A 16,166-nucleotide genomic window follows, 5' to 3' on the forward strand; every position below is an offset into this window, starting at 1 on the left:
CTTTGTAATGGTACCTGCCAGTATGAAGAATTAACTCCTTCCCTCTTTTTATGAGTTAAAACTTGATTTCCATCATAGTAATACAGGTACTAGTTAACAAGATAAAGATAAAAAAGCAGGAGTTCCCTTACCTACCTCTTCCGTCAACCCATCCCCTTTCTTCAGAGGTAACAGCTTTTTAATTACTTTAGCATTTTCCTCTGAAATGTATCTCCATATTTTCAATAATATGCTTACCAATTCCTTGATTTTTCAGTCATAGACATTAATTATTGACTTCCTACTATGGAAGAGGAGGATTTAGCTTTTTTAACACAGGCTCATGTGCATGCATGTACACATGCATGCACACACACAATCCCCTCCTTCCAGCCTTCAATAATCAATATTTGATTTGTACATTATTATAACCATATAAATATTCTTCACTGACACCTACTTATAACAATTATATTTAATTTTTATACAATTTTTTGTTTTTTCTGGAGTTAATAATAGCCTCATTTATTCATTAGCAGAGTTTTCAATATACCCATCTATATTTCTATATACCCATCTGTATACCCACCTATCTGCATTAGTGTGCTAGGACTACCATAAAAAATAATACAGACTAGGTGGCTTAAGCAACAAAAATGTGTTTTCTCCCAGTTCTGGAGGCTGGAAGTCCAAGATCAAGGTGTCAGCAGGTTGGGTTTCCTCTGTGGTCTCTGTCCTGGGCTTGCAGATGGCCACCTTCTCACTGTCTCTCACAAGGTCTTCCTGTGTGCATGTGCATGTCTGTGTCCCAATCTCTTCTTACAAGGACACCAGTCATTGGATTGGGACCCACCTTAATGGCCTCATTTTAACTTAATCACCTCTATGAAGGCCCTGTCTCCAAATACAGTCACATTCTGAGATACTAAGGTTAGAGTATCAACATATGAATTTTGGGGGTACACAATTCTGCCATTACACCATCTTATCTCCATCTTCCCAATAGAACTAAAATTCTTTTCATATGTTCAAGCCCAACAGGAATTCTGTTGGTTTCCTCTCTACACTCTTCTCCCCCACTCCCTGTCTCAAGGGAAATTCTGTCCTGTTCTCTAGGCTGCCATGAAGCTGTCTCAAAGATTTCCTTTCTACTATCTTTTGGACATTCCATTCTTCTCTCATCTGGGTCAGATCTCCTGTTTCCTGGATTTCATGCCTTCCTCTGCTTTGGTTTATTCCCTCATTTTAGAGAGAACACATTCTCCACTGCAATGGAAAATTTGAATGTCTGCAAATGTCTTTGGTCTACTCTCACCATTGATCCATAATTTGGCTTGTTAGAGAATTCTGAGTTAGAATTCAGAGTTTAGAAGGAATTATTCTACCATCTTCTAGCTCCCAGGGTTACATTTGGGAAGTCAGATGCCATTCTGTTACCCAACACTTTGGGTTTTTTCTCTCTAAAAGCCTGTAGGATCCTATTTTTATCCTTAGCATTCTGAAATTTCATGATGTCCTCACTGCCTTTTGTGATTTCAGTTTCATCCAGTCTTCTAGGAACTCACAGGCTCCTTCAGTCTAGAAGCATTTTTTAGTTTTGGGACCTTTTTTTGTATTTATTTCTTTGACAATTTCCACCTCTCTATTTCCTCTGTTTTCTTTAGAACTGAACTTTTAGTGAGATGTTGGACTTCCTCTGATTTTCTTACCTTTCTATCATTCGTTCTTGGGAAATTTCCTTTTTGTTCTTCAGAACTCTCCTTGACTTTACCCTTGCTTTGGAATATTTTATTTCAGCTACCACATTCATTTCCAATAGCTGGCTCTCGTTCTCTGAATGCTCATTTTTATCTATCCTAATTTTGTATAATCCTGGCTGCTATTGTTCTAAGAACTGAGAGAGGGAACTGGGTTCGGGGTTCTCTCCATTCAGAATGCCGGCTTTTCCTGAGTCCCCCTGTTGTCCATCTGCTAGCCCACCCTCACTCCCAGCTGAGGTCAATATCTCTAGCTCAACTTCTTCAGGCTCTCAGCTAGTCCTCTTGTTTCCAGCCCCCAATTTCTCACATTGCTATGGTAGTGGGAGATCCCTCATCTTGTTGAAAATAACAGTCTTAACTTTAAAAAAATTATGATTTTGTCTTATAGTATTGCTGAGAGGGCAAGTCTTGTAATAGTCACTTTGAATAAATATGGTCCCATAGTTCTGGGAGACATTTTGCTCTCCTATGGGAAGTGCCCTCTAGGGGTAAATACCTGTAACACATTTCCACCCTCTAACAGCTTGATAAAGTATTACTACTTCAAAATACAGACAATTCTCTGTGTAGCTGTATCTGTTGATATCATCTGAAAGGTGCATATATTTAAATGAAAATTATCATTTCAACCCCTCCTCCTTTACTGAAAATAAGGAAAAGAAACAAACACACAGCCTTTTACTTCTTTCTGCACTGTGGTGCCCAGGGGTAGGCACACAGCACAGGGTGCCAGCTGGTGTACTGACTACTCTTCGTCCCTGGTTCCAGAGGACATGTGTGACACGAGGATAACTGAGCTTTGGAGTTTGATGGCTTGGGTTTGCCATTTCCACCACCGACTCAATTCTTCTAAGCCTCAGTTTGGCAATCTTCAAAATGGAAATAATGGGGTTTATGATATTGATGGGAGGGTTGGATAAGATAATGCCCAAAAAGCACCAGACACATGGTACAGGCTTGTGAAATGTTTGCTTTGTAATGATTATTACTACTGTTATTACTAAATGTCCCATTTCTCCCCCATGTGCCCACCCAGTGATCCACTACGAGGTTGAGATTTGGACAGGGGATGTGGGTGGCGCAAGCACCACTGCCCGAGTCTACATGCAGATCTACGGCGAGGAAGGCAAGACAGAAGTGCTCTTCCTCTCCAGCCGCTCAAAAGTGTTTGAGCGGGCATCCAAGGACACATTCCAGGTGTGTGTGGGCAAATCGGTGGGTTGTCAACAGAGGGTCCGGCAGATGTCTGAAAGTGGAGGGATTGGTTCTCAGCCTGGGGAGCTTTAGGAAAAAAGTGCCGCCTGGTCTACACCTGCATCAGTTAAATCAGAACCTTTATGGTGGGACGTGTTTTCTGGGAATGTTTCTGAATGCTTTACCAGAGATACTAATGTGCTGCCAGTTCTGAGAACTGCTGGAGCAGGTGATTCTAATTTAGCAAAATACGGCACAAGACCCTTGGTTACTACATTCATTCCCAGCCTTGGCCTCTGATTCTACCACTCAGGCTGAGGGCGGGGCCGTGCCTCCCAAACAGGATACTGGGAGGCTTGGGGTTTCCTGGCTGTGTTCTGAGGGCCCCAGGCCTCCTCACTTCCCTTTGACTAGAGAAGAAAAAAAGATGAGAGTGCGAGCATGTTGCTGGCAGGAGAGGAGGGAGGATGCAAGGGTGGTGCCCCTTGGGGCAGCACATGAATGTTTTATGTGGGACATGAGTGCGTGTGTGCATGTGTGTGTCTGCAGACCTGTGTGTGCATGAAGTATATTCATGCTGGCTGGTCTATGAGTGTCTGTGTGCCACCAGCAGCTTGGCCCTCAGCAAAGAGTCCTAACCCAGTGCCCAGCAGAGAGGGTCCTGGCTGAGCTGGGCCAGTGTCACAGGTGTCTGGAATGTTAGCACTGGAGGGGGCCTCCTGGAGTCCAACCCCTCATTACACTGCTGAGGATGCAGAGGCCCGAGTGGTTCCCCTCTCTGAGCCTCAGCTTCTTTATCAGCTCAAACCTAACTTCCTAATACCTGCCTGGCCTGCTTCACAGCCCCTGGAAAGATCAAAATAGTCAAAGTCAGGGAAAGTACTTGGGAAATCAAGTCATGGAGATGTAGGAGCAGGGCATCTTGTGGATGTGAACAGACTGCATGGCTGGACACGGTGGTGGCTGCATTCACGGCTGGACAGACAGATGGGGGGAGAGGGGACAGCAAGTGAGCTGGCTTGCGAGGATGCTGTGATGTGGAAAGCACTAGAGAGGAGATGGAATGTGCTGAAGAAGGGACTTACTGTATCCAGAGCCCATCCCCTATGTAGCTGAGAAGAATACATTCCTCTTCCTGGGGGCCCTGGGCTCCATTCTGGCTAATAATTCTCTCACAAAGGTGGTTTTGGCTGCATTGTGGCTTCATGAACCGGGAGTCAGAAGCCCCAAGTTCTCATCTAGGTCTGGGCTCCAATTATGGGACACTGAATAACTCATAGGACAGCCCTGGGCCTCAGTTTCCCCAGCACACAAGCAGAGAACTGGTGGGACTGGGCTTTGAGGATTGTCAAACACCCAGGCAAGGGCCCGTCAGCACAGGAAGCCCTAAGAGTGGCCCGAACGGCAGGAACTCCATGTGAGCCGTCCCCTGAGCTCTGCGGGGGCCAGACCTCCCCTCAGTATGAGGCTCAGAACAGAGTGGCAGATCGAAAGTCGAGGACCTGACCCTCTGAAGCAAAGCTAAATCCACGGACACTGCCCTTTGAGCCAGCCACGTGCTAGGCCCAGTGGGAGAGAAAAGCAAGAACGAACAGTCCCTGCTCTCAGGAATCCCCACTTGATGTGCAGACACCGGCGCACATGGGCAAAGAGGGCATCCAGGCCGGGCCAAGCCCTGGGCCCCGTCCCCTCTGAGCTCCCAGGAAGAGGAGAAGCTGGTGTACGGGAGGGGCCTGGGGGAGACTTCCATTTTTTGAAAATTAACACTTATTTTTTTGCTTCTTGCAAAATGTATATATAATTAATGCTGAAAAAAGATGTTCGGAAGGAGAACACAGAAAAGCACAAACTAAAAAAAAAAAGTAATAATAAAGCTCAGGAATTAGAACGAGTAGGTTTTAGAGGTAGAGGAAGGAATGAAGGCATTCTGCGTGAGGGAACAAAGATGAAGATATGAAATTTAAAAAAATAGGAATGAGTGTGATGTGCGTGGTGTGTGTGTGTGTATGTGTGTGTGTGTGTGTGTGTGTGTAAAGGGGGGAAAGAGAGAGAGAGAGGGAGGGAGACCATCTTTATCCTCTGGACAGGGGTTTAGAAGGACACCCGCTTGGGGGGAGGGGGAGGCGGGAAGGGAAACAAGGCTTGCGTGCGCAAGAGGAGGAGCGGTGGCAACTTTGAGCTCAGAGGTCCCAGCCTCTTTATCCCACGCTCCTGGCACAAGATGTGCCAGGTCCTCAGGGGGCGGGGAGGATGCCACCCCCGACCCCCAGCCACTGCCCCGCGCTTTGAGCAGCTGGAGGCGGCGGACGTGGGCCAGGTCTTCAAGATCCGGCTCGGCCACACGGGCGAGGGCTTCGGACCCAGCTGGTTCGTGGACACCGTGTGGCTGCGGCACCCGGCAGTGCGGGAGGCGGACCTCACGCCCGAGGAGGAGGCGCGGAGGAAGAAGGAGAAGGACAAGTTGCGGCAGCTGCTCAAAAAGGAGCGTCTGAAGGCCAAGCTGCAGAGGAAGAAAAAGAAGAAGAAGGGCAGCGACGAGGAGGACGAGGGGGACGAGGAGGAAGAGTCCTCTTCGGAGGAGTCCTCGTCGTCGTCGTCGGAGGAGGAGACGGAGGAGGAGGAGGAGGAGGAGGAGTTCGGACCGGGGATGCGGGAGGTGATCGAGGAGTACAAGTTCGACGCTCACCGCTGGCTGGCCCGGGGCAAGGAGGACAATGAACTTGTCGTGGAGCTGGTGCCCGCAGGCCGAGAGGGTCCTGAGCGTAAGCCTGAGGAGGTGTCAGACAGTCCCCTGGGGGGCGGGGCCCAGGGAGGAGGAGGGTGCCCAGCTCTCCTCTCACGTGGGGAGCCCATGGCTCTCCTGAAATGCCTCCACGGACAGTTCTTTGCTGGGGTCGGCATTGCCCTTGTCCTGAGACTCTTGAAAGGAGCCCTGGTATAACTCGCTGTGACTCAACGTGGGGGACATCAGTAGGAGGGTTGCTGACTGTGAGTTTTGCCAGGACTCTCAGCCTCTCGGGCTTCATGGCAAAGGGAAGTCTTGGGTAGGGAGGAGGGATGGGTTCAATTCTAGGTTAGTATAGATGTGGGTGTACCCGGAGGTCCTTCCCACTCCCACCATCTGGCTGGATCAGAGGGGTTGAGCCTCAGGTCCACCCTGAGGCCCAGGTGTCCTCAACACTGTGTCTTTTGTGTCCCCAGCCAACACCTACGAGGTCCAGGTGATCACAGGGAGTGAGCCCAAGGCCGGCACCGATGCCAATGTCTTCCTGACCATCTACGGGGAGGAATACGGGGACACGGGAGAGCGGCCCCTAAAGAAGTCGGACAAGTCCAACAAGTTTGAGCAGGGGCAGGTAGGGCTCGGGCTCTCTGACCCCAGGCGATGGGTGGGACCCAGATGGAGAGAGCCCTCTGGTGATTCCTGAGGCAGCTCCACCCAGCACAGCACTGCTGTGTGCTCTGCATGGTGTGCTCTGTTCAATCCAGCCAGGTAGAATGGAAGTGCCCCTTCTGTAAGCACCGGCGCTTTGTGGTGGGGACGAAAGGCACAGGTGGGGGTCAGTGCCAGGAAGCCCACAGCAACTAACTGGAGATAGTATGGGTAGCAGATGCACAGGTGCTGAGAGAGTGGGGCAGGGGTTCCAGGAGGAAGTGCTGACCGTAAGATGGTGCTTTAGGGGAAACGTAGTGAGAAGGAGGGATGTGAACTGGGCCATGGTGGATGACTATGGTGTCGATGTCTAAAGATGACAGTGAGAGGTGTTCTCTGAAGATGTGACCGCATGACAAAGACGTGGGGGTGGAAGTGTGGAAGGCCAGTTGGAGGACAGTGGGTCTTCTCACTATGCTGTGGTTAATGCCAAGCCATGGTGGGCGCTGCCTCTGGGAAGCTTGACGGGACCAATTTAAGGGGTGAGGGCATGAGAGCCTTGAAGGACAGGCTGAGAAGCCCGACCTGCGTCCTGAGGCAGTGACGCCACGAAGGTTTTTGAGCATTTAGAGAAATGCATGCCTCTCCCTCTTCTAGGTATAGTAGGAAAAGCATGGAAAAATACATCTGTCATTCTGGTCCTTTGAGATTTTACTCCATCCTCTGGCTAGACTGTCTCTCATCTCACCTTTCCCATTTCTGCCCCATCCCAAAGCCAGTTTCCCTTATCAACACAGAGGAAAACCAGAAATAAATCAAATCCATTAAAAATACTCCTGGGCTCGTTGCTTGATTTATTTCAGATATCCCCTGCTTTTTCCTTCAACACTGCCTTCCCATGACTTAAGAATCAGGATTTATTTCTGTGTTTCAGTACTTTCCTTTAAAAATTATAGCCACTATGATGGCTGGAATTGGAAGAAAATTGCTATAGAGGGTGTAACTGGTACAGCTGACGAAATTTGAATAGGGACTGTATGTTAGATAATAGTGTGTTGACTTAAAGTTTCCTGAATTTGGTAATTGTACTGTGATTATATGAGAATGTCCTTGTTCTTAGAAAATCTATGTTGAAGAATTTGAGTGGAGGATCATGATATCTGCCATATACTTTCAAATGATTCAGAAAAAAAATAGAGAAAGGGCAAGAGAGTGTGGGAGAGAAAGCAAACGTTGCAAAATCTAGGTGAAGGGTATACAAAATTTCAATGTACTGTTTCGGAAAATTTTCTGTAGATTTGGAATGCTTTTCAATATAAATAGTTTAAAAAGTTATAGCCAAGAAGATCTCATTCATGTATCGGGTCCTGGTATCATATGCTTCCTCCAGTGCATATGTGTATACTTGTATCGTACACAGTCTCTCTTCTCATCTGAATGGTGAGCAATCCAAGTCTTACACTCCGAATTCTGTCAGTCACTTTAGATTTGCACTTTGGCTTATAGTAGGTACTTAATTAAAATTTATGATTGAAGGAGTTTATGCACGTATGTGCACACACAGCACGTGACCTCAGCACACACCCAAGCAACAGGTCATACACACACTGACACACACACACTCCCCATAACACAAGTGGGAGCACCCAGCCAACCTGTTTTCTCCTCTACTCGTCTCTTACGGTCACCTTCGTCACCCTCCTACTCTTCCCTCCACCTTGCGGGACACAGTGAAAGTGAGACCTCCCTGGCAGGGGCAAGTGTAAAGACAATAGTGCAATAGGTGGAGGGAATTAAGATTTGCAAACTTCCAGCTATAAAATAAGTAAGTCACAGGAATGGAATGTACGCATAAGGAATATAGTCAATAATGTTGTAACAACTCTGTATGGTGATGGATGGTAACTGGTCTTTATGTGGTGATCATTCCATAATGTATAAAAACATCAAACCACTATGTTGTATACCTGACACTAATATAATATTGTATAGTAATGATAACTCAATAAACAAAAACAAAAACCAATAGAGTAGACCAAACACCAGACAACTGGCTGCATTTTCCATTCCCCCTTCCTCCTGACGCTTTGGGTCTTACAGCCGGTCTCAGGCTGCCCAGGTCCTGGGTAGGTGAAGCTGATGGCGAGGTGGGGAGGGCTGCCCCCCAGTGTGCTTCTCTGACCCTTCCCAGACAGACACCTTCACCATCTACGCCATTGACCTGGGCCCCCTTACCAAGATTCGGATTCGCCATGACAACTCGGGCAACAGACCAGGCTGGTTCCTGGACAGAATAGACATCACTGACATGAACAACGAGATCACGTGAGTGAGACTGGAGGGGAAGGAGGGAAGGCCATGCCTGCCACTAAGTAGTCATGGAAAAAAGGGTGGAGGTGGGGTGGCTGTGATGGGTGAGGGTGGGGGTGGGGTGGCTGTGATGGGTGAGGGTGGGAGTGGGGTGGCTGTGATGGGTGAGGGTGGGGGTGGGGTGGCTGTGATGTGGGTTTGGCCCATGGAGCTGGCTCGGTGGGCATTGCCTCCCTCCCTTCCCTCTCCTTGAGCAGCCCCTCAGCTGCTTGCCCTATCAGGTGACAGTCTGGTAGGACATCCAATCCAGTTCTTGACTCCATCATTTCAGAAAGTCAGGTTTTCTGTCCTTGCCATGGCCCAATCTCCATGGCCAGACTTAGAACCCATAAGTCTCTCCAGGTACAAAGTGACTTCCAGGACATTGTTTTAATGTTCTAGACTAGGAATAAGCAAACTTATTCTGTAAAGGCCAGAGAGCAAATATTTTAGGTTTTCAGGGCCATTTGGTCTCTGTTACAACTGCTCGACTTTGCCTTTGCTGCAGAAAAGCAGCCATAGATGATGCTAAGTGAATGCATGTGTTTCACTAAAACTTCATTTATAGACACTGAAACTTGAATTCCAAGTGATTTTCACATTTCACAAAATATTATTGTTTTTAGATTTTTTTCAACCATTTAAAGATGTAAAATCTCTGCTTAGTTTGTGGGATGTACATAAGCAGGTGGGCCAGATTTGGCCCACAGGCCATAGTTTGCTGGCCCCTGCTTCAGATTCACAACTAGCCCCAGGAGCCAGGCTGGGAAGGGTGAAGAAACCACACCCCAGGAAGGCAAGGCCGCAGCCCCAGCGTCAATTTGTGCTAGAGCCAGGACCAGATCTCCAGACCATCAAAGGTGAATCTGATGTGTTTCCACCACTAGACCACATTGCCTTTTGGGCAAGAGAGGCCAAAGGGCAATAGACAGGAAAAAAGCCTGGAGCTGTGGTGGGGAGAAGTGGAGGGAGGCAGAGAGGAAAGCAGACAAAATCTTGAGGGGGCTGTGGAGCTGCCGAGGGCCCGCCAGTGCCTGGAACATAGCAGGCACTTAAGTAAATATTTGTTGAATTAAGCAGCTTCTTGGCCTGCAGCCTGGTGTCTCTTGAAACATGCCCTCTTCTTGAGCTGCTCCCCTCTTTGCAGGGCAGGGGCTGATGGGGCTCACCCAATCTCCCACCTCCACCCTGCCCCACCAGCCCAAGAGATTACTCCAGACAGGGACACTGAGGCACAGCTCACACACAGCCTGAGGTCATGGATTTCCATGAGGTCATCATGGTGGCACAGAAGGGTTGTGTGACTAGCCCGTGGCTGGAACCAGGGTCCTGACCTGGGGTAGGTCCTCTGCCAGAAACTCACCAGGTCACCCTGGAGAAGTCACTCCATCTTTATGAGCTTTCATTTGCCCTTCTGATAAATGGGCTTAAAGATGCCAGCCCAACTTCTCAAGATGTTCTCAAAATCTAAGGCATTTAAGCTTGACAAGGATAAAGTGCTGCAAAAAAAGTAAGGACAGGGACAAACTGTGAACATTCTGGCTTCCCCTTGCAGCCTGGTTAGGATCAGTGAACTCTGTTCAGTTGATTTGGCATTTCTAGGCCAACCCAACAATTTTTAAATTATTGTAGTTTTATAATCTATTTTAATATCTGTCAGTACTTGTCTTCTTTCATTATTCTTGAAGAATATTAGCTGTTCTTACCTTTTCAAATCAAAACATTAAGTGATTTTTAAAAAAATATCCTGTTGGAATTTTAATTGTTTTGCTGTTAAATGTATGTGTGGAGAATTGCATATTTAGAATGTGAAGTGCTCCCCCCGAGCACACATTTCCATCTATCCAAGTGTTTCTTTGAGGTACCTCAGTAGTGCCATTTTCTACACATTTTCTGCCACTTGCTACACATAGGCTACATGTTCTTGTTACATTTATGCTCATGTGTCATATTTTTATCACTCTTGTGAATGGAACCTTCCCTTTACTCCCCTCTCCTCTTCCCCTCCCTTTCTCTTTTTCCTTCCTCCACTCCTCGCTCCCCTCATTTCCCCCTCTTCCCTTGCCATCCTTTCTCATTGGTGCTGTACAGTTTCTTTTCTTTGTTTCCTTGGTATTGAAGCAGCAGTAAGGGCTCTGTGCTGAGCCAGTTCCAACCACTTGCAACTGGAGAGAGCAACTCTGAGCAAAGCCTGCCCTGGGAGATAGATGTAAAATCATGGGAGACTGGTTCAAGATGGTGGAGTAGAAGGACGTGCGCTCACTCCCTCTTGCGAGAATCACAACTAACTGCTGAACAGTCATCGACAGGAAGACACTGGAACTCACCAAAAAAGATACCCCACATCCAAAGACAGAGGAAAAGCCTCAATGAGATGGTAGGAGTGGTGCAATCACAATAAAATCAAATCCCATAACCACTGGGTGGTTGACTCATGAACTGGAGAACAATTATACCACAGAAGTCCATCAACTGGAGTGAAGGTTCTAAGCCCCACATCAGGCTTCCCAACCTTGGGGTCTGGCAATGGGAGGAGAAATTCCCAGAGAATCAGGCTTTGAAGCCTAGCAGGATTTGATTGCAGGACTTTGACGGGACTGGGGGAAACAGAGACTCCACTCTTGGAGGGCACACACAAAGTAGTGTGTGCACCAGGACCCAGGGGGAAGGAGCAGTGACCCCATAGGACACTGAACCAGACCTACCTGCTTGTATTGGAGGTTCTCCTGCAGAGGAGGGGGGAAGCTGTGGCTCACCATGAGAATAAGGACACTGGCAGCAGAAGTTCTGGGAAGTACTCCTTGGTGTGAGCCTTTCCGTAGTCCACCATTAGCCCCACCAAAGAGCCTGTAGGATCCAGTGCTGGGTCACCTCAAGCCAAACAACCAACAGGGAGGGAATTCAGCCCCACCCACCAGCAGACAAGCGTATTAAAGTGTTACTGAACTCTGCCCACCAGAACAACACCCAGCTCTACCCACCACCAGTCCCTCCCAACAGGAAGCTTGCACAAGCCTCTTAGATTGCCTCATCCACCAGAGGGCAGACAGCAGAAGCAAGAAGAACTACAGTCCTGCAGCCTGTGGAACAAAAACCACATTCACAGAAAGACAGACAAAATGAAAAGGCAGAGGACTGTGTATCAGATGAAGGAACAAGATAAAACACCAGAAAAACAACTAAGTGAAGTGGAGATAGGCAACCTTCCAGAAAAAGAACTCAGAATAATGAGAGTGAAGATGATCCAGGACCTCGGAAAAAGAATGAAGGCAAAGAGCAAGAAGATGCAAGAAATGTTTAATAAAAGCCTAGAAGAATTAAAGAACAAACAAACAGAGATGAACAATACAATAACTGAAATGAAAAATACACTAGAAGGAATCAATAGCAGAATACCTGAGGCAGAGGAACGGATAAGTGACCCAGAAGACAAAATGGTGGAAATCACTGCCATGGAACAGAATAAAGAAAAAAGAATGAAAAGAAATGAAGACAGCCTAAGAGACCTCTGGGACAACATTAAATACACCAACATTCACATTACAGTGGTCCCAGAATGAGAAGAGAGAGAGAAAGGACCCGAGAAAATATTTGAAGAGATTATACTCGAAAACTTCTCTACCATGGGAAAGGAAATAGCCACCAAAGTCCAGGAAGCGCAGAGAGTCCCAGGCAGGATAAACCCAAGGAGAAACATGCCGAGACACATAGTAATCAAATTGACAAAAATTAAAGACAAAGAAAAATTATTAAAAGCAACAAGGGAAAAATGACAAATAACATACAAGGGAACTCCCATAAGTTTAAGAGCTGATTTCTCAGCAGAAACTCTACAAGCCAGAAGGAAGTGGCATGATATATTTAAAGTGATGAAAGGGAAGAACCTACAACCAAGCCTACTCTACCTGGCAAGGATCTCATTCAGGTTCGACAGAGAAATCAAAAGCTTTACAGACAAGCACAAGTTAAGAGAATTCAGCACCGCCAAACCAGCTCTACAGCAAATGCTAAAAGAACTTCTCTACGTGGGGAACACAAGAGAAGAAAAGGACCTACAAAAACAAACCCAAAACAATTAAGAAAATGGTCATAGGAACATACATATTGATAATTACCTTAAATGTGATTGGATTAAATGCTCCAACCAAAAGACACAGGCTCGCTGAATGGATACAAAAACAGGACCCACATATATGCTGTCTACAAGAGACCCACTTCAGACCTAGCGACACATACAGACTGAAAGTGAGGGGATGGAAAAAGATATATTCCACGCAAATGGAAATCAAAAGGAAGCTGGAGTAGCAATACTCATATCAGATAAAATAGACTTTAAGATAAAGAATGTTACAAGAGACAATGAAGGACACTAAGTAATGATCAAGGGATCAATCCAAGAAGAAGATATAACAATTATAAATATATATGCACCCAACATAGGAGCACCTCAATACAAAAGGCAAATGCTAACAGCTATACAAGAGGAAATCGACAGTAACACAATAATAGTGGGGGACTTTAACACCTCACCTACACCAATGGACAGATCATCCAGACAGAACAAAACTGGAACAAAAAAATCCTAAAATTTGTATGGAGACACAAAAGACCCCGAACAGCCAAAGCAATCTTAAGGGAAAAAAACAGAGCTGGAGGAATCAGATTCCCTGACTTCAGACTATACTACAAAGCTACAGTAATCAAGACAATATGGTACTGAAACAAAAACAGAAGTATAGATCAATGGAACAGGATAGAAAGCCCAGAGATAAACCCACACACCTATGGTCAACTAATCTATGACAAAGGAGGCAAGGATATACAATGGAGAAAAGATAGTCTCTTCAATAAGTGGTGCTGGGGACTTCCCTGGTGGTACAGTGGTTAAGAATCCTCCTGCCAATGCAGGGGACACAGGTTCAAGCCCTGGTCCGGGAAGATCCCGCAGGGCAACTAAGCCCGTTCACCACAACTACTGAGCCTGCTCTCTAGAGCCCGTGAGCCACAACTACTGAGCCCGTGTGGCACAACTAACTGAAGCCCACGTGCCTAGAGCCCGTGCTCTGCAACAAGAGAAGCCACTGCCATGAGAAACCCATGCACCGCAACGAAGAGTAGCCCCCACTCCCCACAACTAGAGAAAAACCGCACGCAGCAACAAAGACCCAACACAGCCAAAAATAAATAAATAAATAAATATAAATTAAAAAAAAAAATAAGTGGTGCTGGCAAAACTGGACAGCTACATGTAAAAGAATGAAATTAGAAAATGCCCTAACACCATACACAAAAATAAACTCAAAATGGATTAAATACCTAAATGTAAGACTGGACACTGTAAAACTCTTAGAGGAAAACATAGGAAGAACACTCCTTGACATAAATAACAGCAAGATCTTTTTTGACCCACCTCCTAGAGTAATGGATATAAAAACAAAATAAACAAATGGGACCTAATGAAACTTAAAAGCTTTTGCATAGCAAAGGAAACTATAAACAAGACGAAAAGACAACCCTCAGAATGGGAGAAAATATTTGCAAATGAATCAACAAACAAAGGATTAATGTCCAAAATATATAAACAGCTCATGCAGCTCAATATTAAAAAAAACTAAACAACCCAATCAAAAAATGGGCAGAAGACCTAAATAAACATTTCTCCAAAAAGGACATATAGATGGCCAAGAGGCACATGAAAAGCTGCTCAACATCACTAATTATTAGAGAAATGCAAATCAAAACTACAATGGGGTATCACCTCACACCAGTTAGAATGGGCATCATCAGAAAATCTACAAACAACCAATGCTGGAGAGGGTGTGGAGAAAAGGGAACCCTCCTGCACTGTTGGTGGGAATGTAAATTGATACAGCCACTATGGAGAACAGTATGGAGGTTCCTTAAAAAACTAAAATTAGAATTACCGTATGACCCAGCAATCCCACTACTGGGCATATACCCAGAGAATACCATAATTCAAAAAGACACATGCACCACAATGTTCACTGCAGCACTATTTACAATAGCCAGGTCATGGAAGCAACCTAAATGCCCATCGACAGAGGAATGGATAAAGAAGTTGTGGTACATATATACAATGGAATGTTACTCAGCCATAAAAAGGAACAAAATTGGGTCATTTGTAGAGATGTGGATGGACCTAGAGATTGTCATAGAGAGTGAAGTAAGTCAGAAAGAGAAAAACAAATATCATATATTAACACATATATGGAATCTAGAAAAATGGTACAGATGAACCAGTTTGCAAGGCAGAAATAGAGACACAGATGTAGAGAACAAACATCTGGACACCAAGGGGGGAAAGCGGGGCTGGGGTGGGGTGGGGTGGTGGTTGTGGTGGGATGAATTGGGAGATTGGGACTGACATATATATACTAATATGTATAAAATAGATAACTAATAAGAACCTGCTATATAAAAAATAAATAAATAGAATACAATTCAAATTAAAAACAAAATCATGGCCGTTCAGAGGAAGCAAAATTAGAGCAGCGAATCTGCTCTCTCTCTCGGAGAGACACCGTCTTCCCCGACAGGGCCTGTCGGGGAAAAAAAATTTTAAATGTACGATACATGGTCATTGACTATAGGTATGTGGTGTACAGCAGATCTCTAGAGCTTATTAAACTTACTAAACTGAAACTTTATGCCTGTTGATTTTAAACCGCCATTTCCTCCTATCCCCAGCTCCTGATGACCTCCCATGACCTTTATTAGCTCAGGAATAAGGCCTTTGCAGCCAGAAGGGTAAATGAACAGTGTCCTCATTCCTCAGCTGCCCCTGGACCCAGTCACATGTCTCCATGCAAACTGACTCCACCCTGCCTCCTCTTTGCCGCTTATGCCCCACCCCCAATCCATCGCCACTCTGTCAGAAAAGCTCAGCCAGACCCCCTCTCCCCATCTTCAGCACCCCCTGGTCAGAGCCTCCTGGCTGGTCCCTCTGCTTCACCCAGGCCCTCCTAGTGTCTACAGCCCTCAGGCCACGTCCCTCCTCTGCTCACACCCCGCAGAGGCCTTCTTGGTGATGAAACTCGGGGCCCAGCAGCCACACCGAGTGTAAGGGGAAAGGCAGGGGCACAAACCCGGAGCTCTGGAATTCCAGACCCACTCTGTTGCTACGCCGCTCTTCCAGTACCACCAGTTGACATACTTGATGTGCTCCAGCCTTTATGCACAAAATGGGAAAGGCCACACATTGTATACATTTTACAGCGTTCAGTTTTGCAATCCGCTCATTCCAGTTTAACTTTCAAGTGAAACTCGTACTTTTAGTGGCCCCGAGCTTTGTTCCAATGCTCAGTTTAAACCTCCTGCTGACCCAGCCCCTGGCTCTTCCTTCCATTGCCCTTGCTTAAGTGGAGTGGTGGGCATACCTGGCCAGAACACCTGCATGCCTCTCTTCCCCTTTGCTCCTGAAAAATCCCTACCTACTCCCCTCCGCAGACCTGCTTGAGCAGGATTTATTCCTGTGGGAGGAAGGGGAGGGG

At 46.3% G+C, this 16,166-nt stretch overlaps 1 protein-coding gene across 1 annotated transcript in view; it reads left to right on the plus strand.

Moving 5' to 3' along the window:
- LOXHD1 (lipoxygenase homology PLAT domains 1) overlaps window positions 1-16,166 on the plus strand; it is a 218,633-nt gene that overhangs the window by 112,617 nt on the left and 89,850 nt on the right. The window contains exons 18-21 of the mRNA XM_082353369.1: window positions 2,776-2,936; window positions 5,227-5,695; window positions 6,135-6,289; window positions 8,498-8,631. Coding sequence (XP_082209495.1) covers window positions 2,776-2,936; window positions 5,227-5,695; window positions 6,135-6,289; window positions 8,498-8,631 — 919 coding nt within the window. The remainder of the gene's footprint in view (window positions 1-2,775; window positions 2,937-5,226; window positions 5,696-6,134; window positions 6,290-8,497; window positions 8,632-16,166) is intronic.

Source organism: Balaenoptera borealis (assembly GCF_965194805.1).
Source record: "Balaenoptera borealis genome assembly, chromosome: 14".
NCBI lineage: Eukaryota > Metazoa > Chordata > Mammalia > Artiodactyla > Balaenopteridae > Balaenoptera > Balaenoptera borealis.